This window comes from Arvicola amphibius, chromosome 12 (genome assembly GCF_903992535.2).
Source record: "Arvicola amphibius chromosome 12, mArvAmp1.2, whole genome shotgun sequence".
Classification (NCBI taxonomy): domain Eukaryota; kingdom Metazoa; phylum Chordata; class Mammalia; order Rodentia; family Cricetidae; genus Arvicola; species Arvicola amphibius.
In genome coordinates, this window is record NC_052058.2 from 25,966,857 (window position 1) to 25,990,581 (window position 23,725).

The 23,725-nt window shown below is 47.7% G+C and overlaps 1 protein-coding gene across 5 annotated transcripts in view; it reads left to right on the plus strand.

Annotated features, from left to right (window-relative positions):
* Positions 1–23,725, plus strand: part of Cacna1d (calcium voltage-gated channel subunit alpha1 D) — a 440,918-nt gene that overhangs the window by 405,702 nt on the left and 11,491 nt on the right. For all 5 annotated transcript variants that reach the window (XM_038350011.1, XM_038350014.1, XM_038350013.1 and 2 more), the window contains 7 exons: positions 922–1,013; positions 2,117–2,276; positions 2,782–2,909; positions 3,054–3,150; positions 6,296–6,398; positions 7,942–8,043; positions 12,518–12,648. In XM_038350011.1, coding sequence (XP_038205939.1) covers positions 922–1,013; positions 2,117–2,276; positions 2,782–2,909; positions 3,054–3,150; positions 6,296–6,398; positions 7,942–8,043; positions 12,518–12,648 — 813 coding nt within the window. The remainder of the gene's footprint in view (positions 1–921; positions 1,014–2,116; positions 2,277–2,781; positions 2,910–3,053; positions 3,151–6,295; positions 6,399–7,941; positions 8,044–12,517; positions 12,649–23,725) is intronic.

Here is a 23,725-nt window from a genome sequence, read left to right on the forward strand (position 1 = left end):
CCAGCCTGGGGAGGGCAGGTCCTCAAGACTTCATCCCATTCCCTTTGTCTTATTTCTTTTCTGCTCCTCTTCCCTCCTCAGGACGTTGTGCTCCTTCCAGGAGATGTTCCTGCTATCTGGAGAACTCTTGCCTTTCTCACCTAACTGACTGCTGCTTCTCCTTCAGTTCTAGGTTTATGGACTGCTCCCTCTGGGGTCTTCCTATCCTGTCTGCCTAGCACTGGGGAAATGAGCCCCTTCCCTGTTCCCTGTTCCCTGTTCCCTGCGACGTTGGGTCAGGTTCCAGCACTCATTGTGGCTGTTTGCCATTGCTTGATCACCCTTGTATTCTCCTCAGGGCAGAGACTCCTGCGGGGTGACAGTGTACCTCTCTGAGACAGTGTATTCCTAATGTCCAACCTGGTGCATGGCACATGCTGTGCCCAGCAGATCTGTGCAGCATGCAGAAGGTGCCATGTGTCCTAAAGAAGCCTGGGTCCTAAGGGAGTCCTGAATTAGTTCTAAAAGTCACATGAGTCTTTTTCTATGACTGTGTTAGTCAGTATTGCATGACCATACTGAATTATTGGAGATAATTAACTTATAAAGAGAAAGTGTTTATTATGGCCTGCAGTTTAGGTGGTCTAATCCAGGATCGACTAGCCCCATTGCTTTGCCCCATGACGAGGCGGGACACCATCGTAGAAATGCATCATGGAACAGGCTCAGAGAGACTTCCCATATTCTCCTGTGAAGGCACACCCCCAGCAACCTGAGAACCTCCCACTAGGCCCGACCTCTTAAAGTTGTACCTTTCAACAATGCTACCCTTAGGGACAAAGCTGCTAATCACATGAACTTTGGGAGAACATTCAAGATCCAAACTGTAATAATGACAGAAATCTGATTTTTTTTTTCTCCCTTAATAACTTCCTCGTCTAGATGTTTGGGAAAGTTGCCATGAGAGATAACAACCAGATCAATCGGAACAACAACTTCCAGACGTTCCCCCAGGCTGTGCTGCTGCTCTTCAGGTGAGGGGGTCTGCTACGGTGGCGGCGGGTGGTCCTCCTAGAATGTTTGCTCCTCTGCTGGCTCTTGGTAGACTTTTGTTTTGTTGTTGCTGTCGTTCTATATTCGTTAGTTACTTTGTTTGTTTTGAAATAGGGTCTCTGTCTGTAGTCAGGGCTGGCCTCAAACTCATGACAATACTCCTGCCTCAGCCTCTCAAAATGCTGGGATTGTATGTTCTTCTGTGATCAGCTGTTTTATATCTTTTTAATGTGTTACTATTATTTCATGTGTATGTATGAATAGGATCAGTGTTCATGGGTGGACATGGCACTGTGTGTGTGTGGAGGTCAGAGTCAGTCTTCTCCTTTAGCCTGTCGTGGGTTCTGAGGATTGAGCTCAGGTCATCAGGCTTGGACAGCAAACACTGTTAACCGACTGACCTTTCTCCCTGGCCCCAATTTTGGCTTCTTAAACAGAACTAGTGTTTCCATCGCATTGTTAAAACTGTTGGGGGTCATTCAGATTATAGCTGATACTTAGACCACCAGAAAAAAAACACTGTAGGCCAGATACCTATGCGTGAAGAGTGTTCCAGAGCACAGCCAGGAAAGCAGAAATGCAGAGAAACACAGGGACATTATGCAAAGCCAATTACAGCCTCTTAAGATGTACAACCTCACACTTTATGGGATTATCTTTAGCCCCAGCTAACTAACTTTGCAAGCAACCCTCCTCACACTGAGAGAACTTTCCAGAAACCAAGAAGCATTGTCTGATGACTCCATCAACTGTAAGGACTCATTGATAACTTGGGTGGTTTCAAACTCTTCCCTTTCAACAAAATCAGTCAGGACGAGTCATTAAATCATTGCAATAGGCATGTTTGAGGAAGAGAGAGGAGAGAATGAATACCCATTTATATAAGGAATTGCATCAGACACGTTTATAAACCATATTATACCAGGGCCTCTAGTTACTAAGTTATATCTGAAAGTGGGGCTTCCAGACTGTCACTAATCCAAATGGCATTGCTACACTTACATATATTTTACACAAGAATTTTCTTCCCAAATGTTTAACACATCGTTTCCCCAATTAAAACCCTTTCCCTTCATTTAAACAGGTGTGCCACAGGGGAAGCCTGGCAGGAGATCATGCTTGCCTGCCTCCCGGGGAAACTGTGTGACCCGGACTCAGATTACAACCCCGGAGAGGAATACACTTGCGGGAGCAACTTCGCCATTGTCTATTTCATCAGCTTTTACATGCTCTGTGCGTTCCTGGTAAGCAGCCTCAGGGACCTTGGTTTCCATTTTCAGAACCACTGTGGCATTTGGGGTTCAGACCAGTAGTGCCTCCTTGTCGTGCTTTGAAACAGTTGGTACGCTCTCGACCCCACCAGGCAGGTGGCAAGTCTTGCTTAATCTGGCCCATGTCACAGCTCACTGATGGGCTGGGCATAATTTCCAGCCCCCCCTTGCTACTGAGGGCTGCTGTTTCCTTTCTAACATTTCACATGGCTTAAGTGCCCCCAAAGTGTGAGCTGTCTCTAGCTACAATTAAATTACAAGATTACAGGGTGCTTTAGGGTGCTAGTTAATGCACCCACCCACCCCTCCCGAGTGTGTGTCAAGCCATCTGGCCAGATGCTTGCCCTTTCCTACAGCAAGAGAGTATTATGGCCTGCGACTGCAACGTGGGTTCCGTGCCTCTGTAGTTAGGAGGCAGATAGAGTGTAAGGGATCTCCCCTACCATCTCTGAAATACCCTCCTGATCCACTTTTCCAGATCATCAACCTCTTCGTGGCTGTTATCATGGACAATTTTGACTATCTGACCCGGGACTGGTCTATTCTGGGGCCTCACCACTTGGATGAATTCAAAAGAATATGGTCAGAATATGACCCAGAAGCAAAGTAGGTTGGAAAGCACCCACCTGGCTTGTGGGCATCCTTTGGGGATGTCAGGGGAGGCTCCCATGGAAGGGCGGGTGGAAGCAGGGGACTGACCACTCCTGGAAGGCCGTGCAGCCTAGGACCGCAGACTATGCTTTCTTCCAGGGGAAGGATAAAGCACCTTGATGTGGTCACTCTGCTTCGACGAATCCAACCTCCTCTGGGGTTTGGGAAGTTGTGTCCACACCGAGTAGCATGTAAGGTGAGTGTCCTGCCTTCAAACGTGACAGCTTGTTTGCTGCTTTGCTAATCACAAACACTGTGACATTCAGCTAGGCCCTCCTTAAGGTGGGCCTGTGGAGAGAGTAATGAATGTTTTCTGCACCGGAGGCACCCTCAAGTTTACAACACCTAGAATCCCACCAGGAACAATAAGAAGAGGAAGGGGATGCTACAAGCTGTCACCTGGTTAGATGTCCGAGAAAAATGATATTGAGGACAAGGCAAGGGGGTCGTGGATGTAGCTCTGTGACAGTGTTTATCCAGCATGTAAAAGGCCTTGGATTTGAGTCCCCCGCACCACCAAACCAACGTAACAAACAGAGGAAACCTAGGAGCCAGTCAGAGGCAAGAAAGGCTTCACAGAGGGAATCCAGAGTCCAGGCTATGGCAGAAGGAGCCTCAGCTTGACTGACAGCAAGCCACTGACTAGAACACCAGAAGTGACAGAGGGCTCCATGCATAAGCTGAACCTGACTGATCACTCTGTGTCACACTGAGTCCTGTGGAGAATGATGGAACTAGGGAAGGAGCATGGATTTCAGGTTACCATTGCAGAGCTGACTGTGTTCGCATGAAGAAGCAGACTGCAGGACAGAGCGAAGCTGGGCAGCCAGGATGAGGGCCGTGGGTATGGGCAAAGAGGAGAAGGCAGCATGGAGACCCTCTGAGGAAGTACAATGGGGAGTACCTCACAGACAGATGAGGAGAGAGTAATGAGGAAAGAACTAATTTAACCCTTAACTTGGGAGTTGTAGACATTAGAACCTAGCTTGGCGATGGTAGACATTGGGTCCTACTTTGGCAGCGATAGAGACACTGAGCCCTAGATTGACGGTGGTAGAAATGGTGACATGTCGCGTGTGGCCTCCTTGCTGTAGAGTTCTAGAGCACCCCTCCCTGGGGCATGAAGCTGAGGTATCTGTGGGATCCCCCACACTGGTTGTTTGGAGTCCTTGTTCATGTTAGTTTTTCTCTCATACAGCCCACAGAAACTATCTCATGTTACTGTAGTAACAGGAATATAAGGTTTGCCTGTTGAACTTCTTGCGGAAGCCCATCCAGAGCACAGAACCCAGCTGGCTGAGTTTATCTTTGTTTGGATTCCACATTCCTTTACATAAAGGATCTAAGGGTTCTTAAGACACAAAGTCACTCATTTTATTGACTTAGTATTTGTCAGGAAAGCGAATGGTGGTCCCAGTCATCCTGCTGCACTGATTTTGGAGACAGGAAAGGTTGACGGTAGAACTTGTAATTTAGGTAGGTTTCCCAGGAAGCTGAATTCTAGTCCTTCAGTAGGATAGGGGAAAAATTTAAATCTTTCTTTTGCAATAAATTGTTAGCCAAAAACAAACAAACAAATAAATTTGGATTTTGTTTTGTTTTTTAAAGAGGGTCTCACTGTGTAGCACTGACTGACCTGGAAGACCAGGCTAAACCAGGCTAGCCTCTAACTCAGAGATCTGCTTGACCCTGCCTCCCAAGGATGAGGATGTGTGCCACACCCAGCTAGAAAATTTTAGCATATTAGCATTACTTAATTAACACTTATCATATGCCAGGTATGAAACCTTGGTGTGTGTGGTCTGTGGTCTTCTTCAGTCCTCACAAGACCTGTTGGCCTGGCCTGCTGTCTGAATTTACAACAAGCTGACTGGGGCCCAAAGAGGGTGTCACTTACCCCATGTTCTCCTGCACCTTCCCTTGATGCTGGTGTTAGAGGTTCCTGGAGAGAAGTGAGAAGCAAGAAGCAGGAAGTGTTGATCTATTTGGAAAGACCAAGCCTTCAGAGGAGCCATGGAGACCTACCTGAGATAGCACATGATGTCCTGTTTCTGGAAATGTCCTGAAAGAACACACTCTCTGGGTTGTGATCAGTAGCGAGCTCTACTAGTGGGCAGCCCAAGACTCAGTCCCTGTGCCTGGCCTATGTATCTGTTGTATCATAAATTTGACTATCATAAATCCTTAAGGATGTACCTAGAGGGGATACCTGGCCCCAAGATGCAGAGAGCTATGAACGAGACAAGAATGCATGGACAATGACCATTTATTTATTTAACATCAATTAGCAGCTGGTTGTCAGCATTTATATTTCATGACTGAAATTTGATCTCTGTTATCCCAGGTCCCTCACAGATGGTAGGTTGTATTCATGAGCATTTTCTGGAGAAACAGAACTGATGAGATGGTTGTGGCATACATATGTGTATATCTGTATGTGTGACCAGTGTATAGGTATACATTTATAGATAGATACATGCACATATATGCATACACATGAAGAAGTTTATTATGGTATGGGCACATGTGATTTTGAGAAGTTCTTCAGTTTGTCGTCTTCTAGTGGGGAACTCAGGAGATCTGTGGTACACTGCTGTTTGAGAACTGAGGCCAGAGAACCAAGGGGACCAGTGAGATTCATCTCAGAGGCCAGAGAACCAGATGGTGTAGCACTATTAATAAAACCCAGAGACAGATATTGGGGTTCAACCCAGAAAAGATCAGTAAAGCAAAACAGCCAGACACTAACTCCTACCTCTGCCTCAGTCCAAAATGATGATCCTGCCTCCAGGAATCCTCAGAATGAGACTGACTGAGAGCTGTCTCCTCCCGTTTTATAGTCCTCTCTAGTGCTGGGATTAAAGGCGTGCACCACTACCGCCCTGTTTCTATGGCAACTAGTGTGACTACTGGGATTAAAGGTGTGTATCACCACTGCCTGGTCTGCAAGAGAAACCAGTGACATCTTAGTCAGGAGATTGATGTTCTACCTCCAACAGGAGGCAAAGAGGAAATTCAATCTCTTTCCTCATTTCTATGCTATGATTGATGGCTACCCATTTTACAGGCATCTGCTTTACTCAGCCCATCAATTCAAATACTAATCTCTCCCAGAGTACCTCACAGACATGCCTAGAAATGATATTTAGCCCAATATCTGGGTAGCCCGTAGACGTTGATACTTATAATTAACCATCTCAGAAATGCTCTCAAATGGCTGTTGAGTTGAAGTGAGGGTCAACTAGAGCATGAATGAGGGATAAACAGAGAATGGATATCAAAAAGGGTCATGGCCGTCACAGAACACCTGCGTTCTCCTGAGTGCTCTTTCTCATCCACAGAGATTAGTCGCCATGAACATGCCTCTCAACAGTGATGGGACGGTCATGTTCAATGCAACCCTGTTTGCTTTGGTCCGGACGGCTCTAAAGATCAAGACTGAAGGTAAGTGCTCCCTAGAAGCAGGATACAGGACAAGTAGCAGGAGGGGGAGATGTTACCCCCCTCTGTCTCTGTCTCTGTCTCTGTCTCTGTCTCTGTCTCCCTCTCTCTCTCTCTCTCTCTCTCTCTCTCTCTCTCTCTCTCTCTCTCTCTCTCTCTCTCTCTCTCTCACACACACACACTTTGATTTTCCCTTCTGGGCTTCCTCTTAATGAATGGGATGCCTCAGGAAAGGCCATGAATACAGGAAGAATATCTCTGGCCAGCTGACTCTCCAGCCCTTCTGTTTTTCCTTCATACTTTGCTTTGTTCCATAATATCTCAAGTTGATTCGCCACACTGTTTACTATACTGCAGGAGAAACAGGCAAGGTATTGGTGCATAGATAGAAACCACAGATGGTTCACTGCAGCTGGCCTTCAGCAACACCATCAGCAAGGCAACCCACCCTTCCAAGCAGTAATTTCTTTGTCCACAAAAAGGAAACACATGCAAAGATGTCGGGGAAAGTTCTAAGCAGGCGGGGTGGACAGTGCAGACACTACTGTGCACGTGTGCGCGCACACACAAACACACACCACATGCACCACATGGTTAGCATGTGGGACGTGTTAGCAGCTCCAAATCCCAGCTGGACTTCTTATCATGACACTCAGCCCTGCGCAAACCTGGCTAAGCAGGCAGTGGAATGTGCCTCTGGGTTAGCTCAGAGCCTGCCTTATAGGTGGCATGGGAAGCAGCTTGCTGCACAGGCTGGGGAACGAGCCTGAGCTGAGGAAGTAGAGGCAAGAAGGGAACTGAGAGAAGACAGTATCTAGTCAGAGGATAGGTGCTCTTCACAGCCCTGGAGCTCTACCTGGCAAAGCCAATTTCCTCAGGCCTAACATGTGCCTCTTAGGCTACAAACACACATCATTAATGGTTCTAGAAGGTAGGATGGTCCATGTTGATGTATCAGTAGGTAAGACATACAGGGAGAAGTCAGGTTATGAGGTGAGGGTGAGTGACTAGAGAGTCTGCAAGAACAATGTCACGATTGGGGTACAGGGAACTTGGAGCAAGCTAATGAAGAACTAAGTAGAGGCGAAGGAGAAAGAGAAAGAAGGAAAAGGGGAGGCGGGAGATGGAGAGGAGCAGGAAGAGGAGTTAGAGAAGAAAGGAGAGGGAGGAGAAAGAAGAAAGGAGAGAGGAGGGGAGGGGATATGGGGACAAGGAAGAGGAGGGGAGAAGATGAAGGAGGATAAAGAAGAGGAGGAGGCAGTCACAGAGGCAGTTGGTCTGAGAGTCTGTCCGGAGCAGGGCAGAGCCCAGGTGAAACATGACTGTCCCCCAGTGGTGGGTCTTCCAGTTGCATGGGCTTGTCAAGTATTTCTGCATATATGAAGAGAATTTGGCACACACAGTGAAGAGCCCAAGGGGAAAGCTCCATCAGCAAGGCAATCCAAGAACCCAACAGCATAGTGAAGGGCAGGAGAGAGCTCTGGGCCACAGAAGCAAGGCTTGTCCATGCCACGTCCACAACCCCCTCTTTGCCTTTTGGATTCAGGGAACTTGGAGCAAGCTAATGAAGAACTCCGAGCTGTGATAAAGAAAATCTGGAAGAAGACAAGCATGAAGCTACTTGACCAAGTTGTCCCGCCAGCTGGTGGTCAGTGTGATCTGCTTCCTAAGTAGTTCTTGGTCAGGAGTTAGTGTCAGTGTAGCACCTGCCCAGAGGGGATTGTGGAATGCCTCACCAAACCATAGAGCGGGAGCCCCACAGCCAGAGGAGTCTTTGGCTTCACAGAAAGGTATTTGAGGTGATACGAAGGCAGCCTAGCCAAAGAGCGGCTTCAGTGAGCAGGAGTCAGACCCCACGTGTCTAAGCAGGGTTTTTGCTATCGGTAGAAAAATCAGTAGAAGAGAATGACAGCACTCACAAAATTCAAAGTTTGTGACTTTTGCCCCAAAAGAAATGCCTAAATCTAGTTCTCACCTTTAAATGTCTTGAGAAAAATGGGTAGTTTTTAGGAAAGAATACTTCTAAAATAGTTTTAAGGTTGGACTTACCACCATAGTTACCAAGGATGTCCTTTAATGAGAATCTAGAGGTAGAACTAACAAGCATGCTTATTTATTTCCTTTTGTTATTTATCACAAATTAACTGACTAAACATTTAAACTTTACATATATATAATATCTACATATTATATATATATAGTGTTTCTCTATTTTTGTTTAAGTACATGTGGACGTAGAAGTGAGATGGTTATTTTCCAACCGTTTTGTTTCAAGTTTTAAAAGTGCAGAATCTGCTCACCCAGTGCCCCCGCCCCCTAGCTGTCCAGCTCACCCTGGCCTGGATGCATGATAAACATCTGCTATGTTTTATAACAAATCGAGCTTTAATAGGATGACGTGGTTCTGATTTGGAAGCCGAATCCTGTGCCTCCTGGAGAACAGAGGGAGCCATGTATTATTAGCCAGTTCTGCTTCTTAGTGGGATTGGCTTTCATTGGTGATTCAGGCCACCCATAGCTGGCCTAGCCACTGGCTCACCTCTGGGAAAACAACTCGGAAAGAAATGACCAAAGTTGGGGGGAAATTCCCACTTGAAGACCCCCAGCTCCCCAGACCTGATTCTGCACTTTTAAAACTCCTCTTGGTTTCCTTTTTTTTTTTCCTTTCAGCTGCACATCCAAGTGGTCGCATGGCTTAGATGAACTGCTCTTTAAACTGTTGTAACCACTACGCTTGCGCTCTCTCTGCAGCCTCCATTCCTTTCAACTCTCAGAATATTCTGAAGCAATTCTGTTTTAGGGTGGTGGCATGGAATCAGAGTTATCTCTTGCCAACTGGATTCCCCTATATTGTTTCTTAAAATACAGATGCATGCTTCAGAATAGTGGGCTGTGCCTGTCTGTGTAAACCTTCTGCACACTAACCCGAGACACTCACCTCTCTCTTGTTCCAACTCTGTCTCTTTGGAAACACCACCTCCATGGTGGCCCATCTAATGCCCGCAGGAATCGCCCCCTCTCACACAAGGTACGCTTGAAGAGTGTCCCCTGCATCACTGGGATGCCCTGCTTCTTTTTATCTTACTAGGAAAACCAGTTCAGAATTTGGCTTATGATCTAAACTCCCTTCCTTTGAAAAACTGATCAACATTTATCTCTACTAAACTTCTCAGAAAGGATGAATACATCCCCCATTTGTGGGGCCTGGTAGTTCTCTGTGTTTCTTTACATGGTTTGGGGTTTAGGATAATAGATGTCAATCTGTTCCCTGATAGCAGCTAGAGGCATTATGATACCTGAGAAGAAAGAACTAGAGTCTTAGGAAGAGGTGGAATGCTCCACAAGATTTTGTAGTGTCTATTCCTGTGCCCAATATAACACCTGCTTATCTATTTACACCTTATTTAGGGACATTTGCACCAAAGGAGAACAAACAGCAGTGCCATTCAGGCTTAGTGGATGGCTCTGGTTGGGTTTTAGTGTCTGTATTCATCATTGGTCTATTTCATTTTTTTTCTCTTATCTTCCAGTAGACCAGTAGTTCCCAACTTTTTCCTCATCATGGCACACTAACATGACATCATGGTCCATCCCTTGTGACAGACAGACAGTGGTTCCAGGTGTTAGTGTCTCCCGCAGTGTGATGTGGTTAGGGAGAGCAGACTGAGTGGTGGGCCTGTGCCCTGGGGGGCTCGGGTGAACTCAGAGCTGGTGATGTTTGTCTAGGCAGCTTTGCCGCTGGGATACGTTCCCAGATGTTGCAGCTCACAGTGAGCTTGATGGACAGGTGATGTCAGGAACCAGCTGGGGAGGACATCCTGGCATCATCACATCTCTGCTGTGTGCCTGCAGCCTCGCCACTCCTGCCATGATGCGGAGATGCCTCAGACTGGAGTCTTGCCTGGGCTCTCAGTGCCCTTTTGTCTCTGCTCGTTCATGGATCCCTTTCTCTTTAGAGGCTCCTCTCCCTCAGAGATCCTCCTGCCGTCTGCCTGGTTCTGGGTCTGCTCTGTGTTCTACTGAGCCCAGACGCCATTTCTTCTCTCCATTCCTTCCCTAGCCTGCTCAAGCCTTAGCTTTTCTTGATCTTTGGAGATCTTATTCATCCAGGTCTCTCAGCACTGTTTTTTCTCAGGGAAGATAACCAGGTCATCCTTGAATCCTGCCCTGCCACTCCAGAGCTGAAGAGAAAGCCAGAACTTCTTTTACCAGAAACATCCTGGTATAGATGAGCACAATGATCCTCTACGTTGAGTCAGGGAGTCTTCCAAGGCTCATGGGGCCTTGAAATACAAAAGACATCTGCTTGTTGAAGGTGGCAGAGATTTTGGGCTCTGGGGCTAGGCTGTCCCAGCAGCCATGGCCTACTAGGAGAGCGCTAGGAAGAACTTGAGAGGCCACTCAAAGGAAAGTGGGTGTTGGACATGGCTAGAGCCAGGCTCTTAGTGGAGAGCTAGGGCTGGAGGAGGAGAGAGCCCTGGGCTCAGGTCCAGTCATGTAACCTCTCCCTTTCTTAGACGGGTAAGCAGAACTGTATGTAGATTTTGTGTGAGGAACATAAACCGGGTTTGGACACAGTCCACCCCCCCCCCATACCCAGACAGGGTGCCTTGCTGGATGGGGTAGATGAACTGGCCCGTCAGAACCCGTCAGGGTCAGTCAGAGAGCCCTCAGTTTTCTTCAGCAACCCTTCCACCACATCAGGGCTTTCCTGTCTTGGGCTCAGGAGGAATTTAACATTTATCATGTCCAACCCACCCCAAAACAGCCTTTCAGATAATGCTGAGCACCTTCTGGCAAAAGGGATTGGAGAAGCTGCCCAAAGTGGCCCAGCAGTCTCTGGGTGCTACCACGCAAACGGGCACTAAATAAAACCCACCAAAGTTGTATCAGTGGACTCAGTGGGTCCCAGCAGCCCCAAACCACCTATGTGCTACCATCCACTTCAGTAAGTGATCGTGTTGGCTTGCTTTGAAAGAGTAGTGACTGACGGCTTGTAATCGAAGGGCACTCGACTCGAGGGCAGCCTACACCAGGGTTCTAGTGCCTTGTACACCTTCTCTTCCACATCCTCAGTTCTTCTGAGACGGAGCTCCATTTTATAGGGGAGAATATACTCTTAGACAGGTTGATCCTCTTGACTCTACCCACATGACTCTTGCAAGGCCAGCTTTACCAGAAGCCCAAGCACCCACAGCTGTTCCTCTTCCCATGCTTTTTAGGTCCCATCAGACAGCATGCAACCCCCAACACAGCCCCACACAAGCTCGGCTGCTAATGTAGCTTTGCCAGTTTCTACCCAGAAGACCTCAGCACCCTACAGGTGTGGTGGCATCACCCTTAGGGGCAGGGCACGGGACACACTGACATGTCCCCTACGGTTTACCATGAGACAGTCGGAGCCCCTATTCTGCCTCATGCATCACCTTCAAAGTTGCCAGCAGAGTTCTGATTCCCGAGCGATACATGCTGGAGGTTGTTTCTGACCAGAGCAGAAATAGAGCCTGCTCAGTGCTGAGGTTAGATGGAGCTGCCATTGCCATGCAGAAATCCAGTAGTTGTGAATTTCAAACCAAGAAATGGTCTCGGAGCTTATTGGCAAAGAGCGGGGGAGCGCGTGAGATCTGGAGCTGCAGTCTCTGTTCCGACCTTCCTCTCCTTCCAAGCTCACGTCACCTTTCTAGGCCTCCATCTGTGACTTGGGGATTTGGATGCTTAATTGCATTCAATGCTTATGGTAATTACACATGCAAATCTCTATGCACAGGGCGGGAAATGTGGCCTGCAAGGCCTTTCTGTTTTGTAATGTTTATTTTAAGTAAATAACCAAGGTGGCGCTGCCTACTGTTACTAATACGCTACTCTCTCCAAACTCGTGATAAATATGCATTACCTTCTGCCACTCTGAGGATCCGTTTGTTTTAACTGACTCTAACTTTGAGCCTTAACTGCTTTGCAAAGCTTTGCTTCCTGCTAGACTGAGCCACCCCTGTGATAGACTGAGAGCCTGGTGCCTTTTGCGCACTGCCCCGCCCCACCCCTGCCCTGACCAGAAGTGAGGGTTTAGGCTCTTGGTCCAAATGTGCTGATTCGGGAGAGCTGTGTCTGGTCTCTCCGTTTAGATGATGAGGTAACCGTGGGGAAGTTCTATGCCACTTTCCTGATACAGGACTACTTTAGGAAATTCAAGAAACGGAAAGAACAAGGCCTGGTGGGGAAGTACCCCGCGAAGAACACCACGATTGCCCTGCAGGTGAATTGTCCTCTTGTTCTGTTCTTGTCACTAACTGTGTTGCCAGCTTTAATTTGAGCTGCTAGAGAGCTGACTATTGATGGTTGAGCAGTGCCAGAGGATTTTGTTTAAACTGAGATACCGCACACTCCCCACACTGTGGACTAGCCCTTTCTGAGCCACAAGGTAAGTCCTTCCTCCCTTACTTGTCTTCTCCGTTGAACCTGGCACCTGCCGCCATCTGGTCTGTGCAAGGCCCCCAGGACAGCCATGATGGGAAAAGAGTGAATGCTCACCTCATGCCCTGGCCACCTGGGTCTTCTCCAAAGGCAGCGTCCCCTAGGCCAAAGGCAGCATCCTCTAGGCGGAGGGCAGCGTCCTTTAGGTTGAAGGCAGCGTCCCCTAGGCAGGCTCCTCTTCCCGTAGCCCTGGGCTCAGGGACTTGCTGCCCAGTGGACAGCTTTCCATCTGAACGCAAGTGCTTTGTTTTGTTTTCGTTTGTTTCTTACCCCACGGCTTGTTGGTTTTTGGTCCATTTCAATAGCATCCATCACTCCCTAGTATGTACTCTGTGTGTGTGTGTGTGTGTGTGTGTGTGGCGTGTCTGTGTCTGTGTGCTGTCTCTCAATGGCAGTGAGGCTTGCTGTGCAAGTACTATACACAGGCCAGCCTCTGGCCCATCCCCCTTCCTCTAGGACCTGCCCCTTCACACACACACACACACACACACACACACACACGCACGCACGCACGCACGCACGCACGCACACAGGCACCTATGCGTGCATGTACAAGGTTATCCCTTCCAGGCCCCTAGAGTGTGGGTGTGACATTTAGGAATATCTGGTTCGATCAGGGCTCAGGCATTCAAAGGCGAAGGGCCATAGAATCCTAAAGATGTCCAGAGCTCTGGGTGGGCAGGCTTGGAGAGGCAAGGTGTCATGCTAGGATCTGTAGGCAGGGGAGCTAGAGAAGGTAGTTCAGGGGCCTGTGGTGTTTAAGAGAACTGGGGACAGATGCTAAGAGGCAGAGCAAAGGGATATATGGAGAGTGACGAGCTGTCCTAAGTCCAGCTGTCCATGCTACCCGGAGTGCCTTCAGTCCATCACAAACGAAGATGTTTTCCTTGCTTCTCCAAAAGTTGACATGAAAGTTACTCTTATGTCCCTGTTCTCATGGTTCTTAAATGTGGCCTTGTGAGTGTTGACATAAGACACAACATGGAGCAGTCCTGCGCTTTGTTCCGGAGCAAATCCGCAGCATCATTGTGTGTTCCAAGGGGTAACTGGAAGCCGAGGCCTGAGTGTGATCTCGCTGGGAGAAAGAATATGAATAAGGATGAAGAATTGTGGTGGTTAAGGGATGTGGGGTGTGTGTATCACAGGTTAGCAGATGACCTGGGGGCAGTGGCCGGATGAATCGTGGCAAGATCCTAGGGGTTGAACAAATATCACCCACATCTGTTCGAGTCAGTCTGGGTTCTTTCGTCCCCTATAGCTGAGTGAGTTATAGGCTCAGCCATCTGGTTTGCTGCCATCTCAGGTCATAGGCTTCGATGTAAGCTCTCACCTCCCTCCTGCTGATCTGGTTTGCAGACGTGACTGCTGTGACTCTAACTCATAAGCAGCCTCTCATGACAAAATCTGAAAAGCTTGAGTTTGCAGATTTGAGTCAGTCCCTGGTTTGTATGCTCCTGGTGGCAGCAGGACGAGGTTGGCCACCAGCAGAGAGCATTAGCACATGCCCAAGGCTGTCCCCTCACGTGATCTTCAGCCCTGTAGGAGAGACTGACTGAATTTCCGAGTTTGGTGGATACACCCTGCCTACCCAGAATGCCTTGCTGCTCTAGAACTCTAGTCCACTCTAGATTTGATCTCTCTGCTGCAGTTTACGGTAGAGTGAGGTTGTGTCTGAGTTACGAGACTCTTGGGTTCCAGGGAATGGTCTATATGGAAACACTCGGAAGTGTGTGTGTGTATGGGGCGCGGGTTAAGAGCTTTTCTGAAGCCCTAAGGCTTGCTCTGGTGGCTGGATGCATGTTTCGGTATCTGAAATAGTGTAAACAGCACATGGCTTAAATAGTCACTGCATGTGGAGTTTACTGAGCCTTGAAGGAAGGCTCAGATGGTACCAACAGTATGCCATGAAGGCACTGGGTGGAGACAACCACCTTATGTTAAAATAATGTTGAGGCTTTTCTCCCGTTTAATACTTTTCATTTTTATTATTTAAAGAAAGTTTAATTTTATTGGTAAAAGGCAAATATTTCCAGTTAGATGATACAAATACGTTTTCCCATGGTTCTATTGAGAATTGAGGATAGGGCTGTAATTTATATTAAGTATACAGCATAGAAAATTAAGTTGTGTTCCTAATCTTGACAGTTAAACTCTGAAAAGGCATTTGATTCTGAAACAAGCATTAAAAATAGAAAATGTTTGTCTCCTTGATGGATAATCCTAATTACATTTTTGGCTTCCTCTGCTATAGAAATGGCTTTAAGTGTGAGTGTTATTCTACATTTAATTAGTGCATAAGAAGGCCTCCATTTCTGCATTATGAAATATCATGAGTGATGTAGCAGGTAGGGAACTGGGCTCGGTCGTGGGAGGAAGGCGCCCTTGAGACAGCTGCCGCGGGCCTTTGGCTGATTGAGAAAGGAGCAACATGATTTTGGCAACAGGGTACCTCAGGCATGGTTCCCGGGCTGCTTGTAGTGGGAAGTGGAGTGTGGCACTACTGTGTGAACAGCCTAGCTTGTGCGTGCTGGCCTGCAGAGTGGGGTCTGTCTGAAGAGCTCTCAGAACCGGCACTCAGGCTCCACACACCCATTCCATGTCATGGCTCTTAAGGGCACACAGACACACTGTGGTCTGAACCCTGTGGGCTCATCCTGGTCTCCTTGTGTTCAGACCAAGTGTTGTTAATCTTCCCTGTGGCGGGTCATGGCTGAAGGTGCTCCTGCCTCCGCATGGGGTGGAGCTGGGCACCTGTGCCCTCTGGCCTCTGTGGTCTGAGTGAGTGTGCACTTTCCATCCACCCCTTCATCCATCCCTTCATCCCCATCATTCACTCTCTCGCCCTTCTAGGACAGGAGCCAGAGAGAAGCTGCACACAGCCGTTCTGTTCTAGCCCACTCATCGCAAAACATGTTCCCTTTAATTTGACTCAGCGTTTGCTCTTCATCCATGTTGCTGCATCCGAGTGACCTACAAGTTTCCACAGTGAACAAAGAAATAAAGAAACATAGCCACGCAGCCCCAGAAATTCTCAGCCCCCTCTCTCCTGCAGGCCCATTGCACCCCCAGAGAGGGCATGCCCTCTGGGATGCCACGTGCTCCAAAAGGCCCCAAAGTGGGGAGAGTTTTGTTCATTTCTCTTTGACATTCAAGTCTTTTGTCTGCTCTCATGGAGTCTGGGGACAATGTCCTCCATGTGAGAAACCACCCAGATGAACCACAGGGAACCCCAGGCAGCTAGTCCTCTGTCTGTCTAGAAGTTGGATTTAAGGAGCCCGTTCTATAGCTCTGCAGGATTAGGCGTTTAGGCTGAGTGGCATTAAGGTCTATGCCTTGGCCACAGACGGGGGTGGTTGGGAGATGCAGGTGGTATTGAAACTAGCTATTAGTCTCCAGTGTTCCTCACTGTGGCCTTCTCAGGCAAGGCGCACCAAGACAGCTTAGTTCCTCCCAGAGATCTGACCTACGTGTGGTCCTGTTAATATTGTCACCTTAATCTGGAAGGCAATGAGATTCTTTTTTTTTTTAAGAACTATGATTCCACCTGAAGCCGTAGCATTGCTCTTTCATATATCTATATATGTTTTCCTTTTTTAATGTAAGAGGAGAACAGATGCTAACAGATGGGATTTCACTGGCTGATTCGTTTGTTTCAGATGCTTGAACGGATGCTTTAGAGTTCTCTGCCTGAGCTACCGCACCAAGCTGGTTAGTCCGAAGGCGCTTGTGGCTAAGGCCTTGAAAGGGCAAGCTCACACTCGGGCTTATTTCTACTGACGCAGCATTTCAGGAGAAATGCAGGCAAGAGCAATCCCAAAGCCCCGGGGAGACCCCTTCCGAGCAAGGCACTCCTCTGGAAGGCAGAAGCGGGGCCGTGGCTCACCTGTGGAGCCATGGCTGCCTGTTGCGGACACTGCTCATGGTGGCTCCTTTTCATGAAAGGGAAATGTATGAGTTACGGTTTTTCCCTTCCAAACCAGAGACTCAGTGAAAGGGACAGGAGTGAGAGAGAGAGCAGAGGAGAAGGGCAGCTGCCCCGTAGAGAAATGAAATGAACACAACTTGCTGATGCTGGCCAGAAAATAAATAAATAAATACAATTAAATGATATATATATATTAGATATATATATATATATATATATATATTAAAAAGGATTACGCAGACCTGCCTAAGGTGGGCAGCTGACTCCATCTCAAAGTCCTGCACCCCTAGTTTTTGCCCAGACTCCCAAAGACTGGCAGGCTGATTGGCACTGAGCAGAGAGTTCCGTTTTTATGCCAGTGTGCCATGCCCTTCTGACTGAGTGCCCGGCCCTGCTTGCTGCAGTGACCCAGTCCAGAACGCACTAATAAGTGGAAGGCCAGGAAGCTCAGACACACCCACTGACACTAACACATACACCCGCATGCCAAAACCAACCAGGCAGACCTCAGGTCCCATCTTACCGTGTCTGTGGGAAATGCCACCATACCCAAACCTCATCTAACATTGTCTGTCTCTAACTCGCGCTCAGAGCCAGTCTGGGATGCCTCTTTGGAAGCAGTATGGCCTAGTTTCAAGGACACTGGGAGTCAGGGAACCTGGGTTCTAGTCCCAGCTCCAGCATTCACTTGCTGTGTGACCTTGGGCAAGACACTTAACCTCTCTGTGCCTCAGTTTCCCCATCTGTAAAATGGGGGTAACAATGTCGACCTACCTCACAGGGCTGTTGTGAGGAATAGCTAAGTGACTGTAAAGCTCCTTGGACGTATAATTGCTTATTATTAAGACTACAACAATAATAATATCATATGCCTGTTTACTACCAGAACTTTAAGAAATTCTTGGTTTGGTTTGATCTCTTTTCTGTTCTGTACTGTAGTCATCCATCGAGAGGAATTCTCCCCCTTTTTTAAGACACTAGGTAATGTGCAAAGATGCAAACAGGTAACTTGTCAGGTCACGTTCTCACACAGTAACAACAGCAGACTTTTTGCCCAAAATGTTGTCTGATGAGGGCATTGCTCTCAAACCCTAAACCCATCCCCAGAATGGGTCAAGTCTAGACCTCTGCTATTTGCTCAGGATGCCCAGAATGGCCAAGGAGGGCCAACATTCAAAGAGAGGTAGGGGGAGAGGAAGAAGGACTTCCAGTCCACTGCTCCATTTTGCTTGGCCTGGAGTGGGGTGTGTGCCTGTGTGTTTATGACATGAGTGGGTGGGGGGAGAGTGGGGTACGGTGGAAGGGCGAGGAGGAGGAAGCATGACTCTGGGCAGCCCTGTTCTGGTACAAAGGAGAGCTCCTCCAAGAATCTGTGGGGTGCAGCTACCCTGAAGGCCAGGCTGAAATGGCTAGTCCCCCCCCCCCATGCAGTGGGCAGCATGACTCCTTCAGGCCTGTTTCAGGTAAGCCTAGAGGAGTCTTCTCTAGTGACACATTGTGCCTGTGACATTTGCCCCTGACCACAGAGGTTCCTTGCCATGTGGCTTAACCTTCCTACACCACAGTGGGCCTCACCATGGAGACAGGCCCGGCTAGGACCCTTCTACAGACAATAGTGAAGCTGGGAGTTGGGGTGAGTGTTCTCCATCCTCATAGTTTGAAGACCCTCGTGGGTGGTGTGGGAATGCATGAGCCAAGACGTACACCCTGGTATGCCTGACCCCTTGGGAGAGGTCAGAGCCCACTCATGTCTGATAGCAATGATCTGCCACAGCTGTCGCCTCTAGCATCCACGTCTCTCAGATTGGGCCAACAGCCTGGCCCCTCTCCCAAATTTCTCCATGCTCCAGCGACCACAGGGCTAATGCTCATCTTAGTGGGGGCCTCCGGAATCACCACTGTGAAGATGGGGCAATGCCCAAGGTAGCCACTGTAGCAGAGAGAACTCATACGTCACCCATGAGAGAGAAACTGGTTAGCCTTGCAGACATGGGTAAAATAAATGATTATCCCTTAGGCAAGCAGCTTCCCTGCCTCACCCTCCCTACCCTGGCCTTGGAATCACTTCTGGCTCTAGATTCGCGTATAGTTCTAATGGGTAGAGTTACACAGGCCCTTCTCCGTGTATCACCTAAACCCACAGAAACTAGGAAATATTCATTTGCCTACAAGGCTGACGTTGCAAAGGAACAGAGTTGATCGTGGAGAGGATGGCCCCCAACTTCCATACACAGGGGACCAGGCTTCCTGATACTCAGGTTGCAGTCAAGCCTCAGAAGCCTCTGTCATTTTCTCTCTCAGGGCCCTGGCAGAAGAGTGAGCGTTCAGTAGAAAGGAAGACATGAAAGACTAATGAAGTCATGTCTGAAATTCCCAAAGACAAACCTAATACCCAGCTCCTGGATGGATCCATGATGCTAAACTTTTAGTTCTTGGACCAGATGTGACAGAGACCAGCATCCATCACAGGGAAGCCAGGTTAGGGTGGGAAGGAGGCTCATGGAATCTCCAGTTCAGAATCAGTCCACAGGATGACTGAGAGCTTCCTGGAAGACAAAAATTGGTCTGTACTGAAAGGAGTCATTGTTATGTCCCAAAAGCCTTAATAGAAAAGAAGTTAAGGCAAATGATCAAATAGTAAAGGCTCTTATTATGATAGCATGTTATTACTAATATGCACCTAGCATCCCTCCATAGCCTAACATACCACTGCTCAGTTATCTTTAGGAAGGAGCTTGGTAAGTAAAACGTAGGGTTCCCAGGTGGGTGGGTACCTGGGGGAACTTATTCTCCTTGGCTTATCTTAGGCCTGAGAAAGTTGGCTCTTTGGGATAATGGGAAATTAAGTCATGGCGAAGTGTTGAAGGCAGCCAGATGTGTTAGTGCATGCCTGCAATACTGGAACTTAAGGAAGAGGCAGAGGCTAGCGTAGAGAGGCCACGTAATGAACAGAGGTAGGGAGGAGTAGAAGAAGGCTGACACTGTGATCATGGTGGTGTCACTTGCTGGAAGATGGACTTGTCAGCAGTTCTAAAACATCTTGGTCTTAGGGCCTTTCCTATTACTAAGATGTATCCAGAACCCTTGCATATCAATATCTACTGTCTTATAAATTAAAGCTGATTAATTTTATAAATGCAAGAATACGTAAGCACAAAGATGCCAGGGTGGTGGTAACATCATTGTCACCCAGCCTTTGGAACCCTCACAGCATGCTCATGAGAGAATGAGAGTGTACAAGGCCAAGGACATCCAGTGATATACAGATCTCAGTGACCTCGTGGACCCCTGGAGGAGTCTCAGAATGCCAAGAGGTCCATGAACCAACCCTTGAAATACATTGCTCTGGGGAGATGACCCAAAGTTCCCCTTAAAGGTAGAAGATGTAGCAGCCTCGTTCTGATGATCTGTGCTCAGGAGGCTCCTCACTAGGATGCTCCTCTCTGTCCGTGCAGCCCACATGTCCATCGGAGTCAGGCCAGGGGTCACGTGGTGTGGTCAGGCTTCACTACCTGCCGATCTGGAAGAGCAATGGTTAGAATTAGTAGTGTTCAATTAGAAATGTGTTCCAAATACTCAGCACCTCTGGGTAGCACAAGCGAGAAGGAGGGTGTGTGTGTGTGATGCTGTGTGTTTCCCGTGCTGTGGGAGCAATGTAATAGGTTACCTAAAAGACGGGCAACCTTGACAGAGGTGTGTGGTTGAGACTCAGTCACCACCCTCTCCCTGCAGACTTGTTGCCTTTGCACCCTGGGTAGAGCAAAGCTAGGGCTCAAGGATCCTTGCTGAGCCTTCAGCTAGTTCCAGAACGTTATTTAATCCATTGCACATCATCTTGGATCATCCTCCCTCAGTATGCAGGCTCACAATGACAGGAATATGATACAATCAAAGGAGCCTAAACTTTTGGAGCCTCAATTTTATATAATGCTATCTGCATTTTTAAGAAACATGCAGACATGTCTCTGATTCTGAGGTTAAACTTAAACCAAGCATCAAGGTGGAAGGGTGGGGAGTGTGGCTCAGTGGTGCTTGCTTAGCATATAAGAGACCCTGTTTCAATCCCCAGCCAATACAAAGCAGAACTGCAACAGATAGGTGTCTCGGAACCAGGGCGAGTCACAGGTGGTAAAGCTTTTAAATATCCCCTTTAGCTTTCAGAGTGTGGTGGCACACATCACTTTTCCAGCCCAGGGCCTACCCCTCGGTAACTCATGATCTCGGGAGAGGAGGGCTCTCTGTAGATGAATAATGGAGTGTCATGCCCATGATTCTAACCTTTTCTGTCTAACAGAAGGCCTGTTCACAATGGATACAAAGGCCACACCATGACATTTTCCCCGGAGGAAAGCAGTGATAGAGCAAGGGGTGTGCCCATGTGTGCAGAAGAGGCGGGGGACAGCCTATAGATGAGCACGTTCATTCTATCAGAATTTAACCCTGTCTTCTAATAGAGCTAGGCTAAAACTGTCCTTTGTAATTGAGTGTGGGCCAAAGCCTGCCTCCCCGAAAAAATTAACCAGAACTTGTCAATAGCGAGGTGACTGCATAGAGCTGGCTTTGGCTGAATGAGGCGTGTCTGGGTGGAGGAGCAGGCTGTGCCAGAGTAGCATTCTTTGGCAGGAGTCTGAAGCCTGGCACCCAGCTTGTGAAGATGGAGGGTCTCTCCAAGGGCTGCCTGGAGACTCGCCTCTCTCTCCTTCACTGCTACAGCGTAGGTCTGGGGTGGGTTTCTGGTTGTTTGTGTGTGCATGCTGTGCAGCTGAGGGCTGGCAGAGGGCTGGCATGCCACAGGGAGCTAGTCTGGGGAAGCAGGCAGCAACGCTTGGCACCTGCAGCCAGCTAGCCGGCACTCAACCCTGAGTGAGCAAGGTCTGGGTTTCCCAGTGGGCATTCCTGCGCCACAGAAGGGCACCGTTTTCTGCTGTTGCTTCAGAAATGTTTAGAGAGAATTTATTTTTGGTGAATTAATCGTTAAGTAGAGTAAATATCTATAAAATTCCAATTAAATGGTGTCTAAAACTTAAAGGAGCAGTCTACAGGCGCAGCGCCAACATTTCTTTTTTAAACAAATATTTATGATAACAGCTAGCATTTTAAAGTCAACCAGAGACTGGGCTTGATCCTGTTTAATATTTTGTAAGATTGGACATCTTAAAACAAGTCAATACTGTTTATATTTTATAGCAATTCTGTGTTTATTCAAAACCATAACTCTACTGTGATGTCAATGGAATGACTTTATATGGCTTTGTGTGGGTTTAAGTGCTAATGACCACATTTCAAATTTAAACAATATTTTTGCTGATAAGAGATAGATACTTATACAAATATGAAAGACTAGAAAATTTTGCTGACTGTAAAATGTTTTTTTTTTCAAGAAAAAATTTTAGTGTTGTGAACAACTAAGTAATTTCTCTGAGGGTTTAAGGTAGTTGACTGTGCTTTTGAAACTGGATTCTGTGCCTATGGGATTTTGGAACAGCCTAAGCTACCTTTTAGCTTGATATGTGTGCTAGAACAATTCTCATTCTCATGTTTTGTGATATGTAATAAATCCAGGGTGCTGTGCTTAAGCTTCATTTCAATTCTAGTTGGGAACCTATGTGTTGGTTCCCTGCCCCCAGGTCCTACGCAAGAGAGCGAAGCCAGCCCCACTCTTACCTGGTGTGCTTTGCAAACTAGGATCCTGATTTCTGAACCCTCCGCTTTCACATCTGGGAAGAGTGATGCCTAGACTCTCCTCCTTTGGTGTCTCTTTAATAAATATGTTGTCATTATTTGTTTTGGGAAGTGGTACTCCGAGCCACCTCTCAACCCTGTCCATGATTTATGTTGCAAACCAAGCCTCTGTCCTGTGTCTGTTTACTGCCCACTCTGTCAACGGAATCCCGATCTCGTGGAACCCTGAAGGTGTGGTGGGGACAGGTTCTGTTTTCACTCTGCAACTGTCACATGTGTATTTCAGTGAAATGTCAACTCATCAACAGAGGATGATGTGAAAAATTATCCAAATAAATAGTTTTCTATTTCTTGTAATCACACCTAGTCCAGTTAGTTAAATGGCAGCAAGACTGCTGTCTAAGCTGGGGAACGTTCCTGGCCCCTAAGCCTTGAAAATATGCATGGATGTGCACAGTTTACCCGGGAGTGTTGGTCACAGCGAATAGAACCCATGTTTGTCTTGTGGGTACAGCAGCAGGTGTTTCAAGCCTTGTTCTTGTTTGAACCTCAAATATGTAACAGCCTTTTCTCCCAAAGTCAGACAAGGGGTTTTTACCAAGTTTATTGTCTCTTGATAATTGCACCCTAGAAAACTGAATGAATGGTTATGGCTTTTCTTCACATACCTGCGCCTATGCTGGGTAAGAGCATCTACCAACACACGCTGGGTTTGCCTTTATGGTATCTCCAAGGGATAGAGCTGGGTCTGCTGCAGACCTGGGAAATAAACTGGACTTAGCAATCGAGAGAGGGAGCATGCATGTGTGAATGTGTGTGTATGTGTGTGTGTGCATGCATGTATGTGTATGCAAGTGCTCGTGTGTGGGTGCATGTGTGTGTGTGTGTGTGTGTGTGTGTGTGTGTGTGCAAGTGCTCGCCAAAGCCTCTGTGCATTAGTGCCTATGATCTGCCGGCAGCAGAACAGGAAGTAGCTTTTGTGTGGCCACATCATGAAGTGTTCTGGAACTCTGGCATATGCCTGTCTTTCCCTTCCTCTACATTGACATGTATGCTAGAAAGATTTCATCGCCATGTTTTTTGATGCATAGTAAGTTTAGGGTGCCATGCTATGCTTTCAGCTTTAGTTAGGAGTGTGCTGTGTTTGTCCCCTGCTTGCCTAACACTCCTAGGCAGGACATTTTGACTCCAGCGTGAGGTTTTTTTCCCTGTAATTTGTGAAGTGGAAGGAGCCGCTAGTCTCCAATCATAA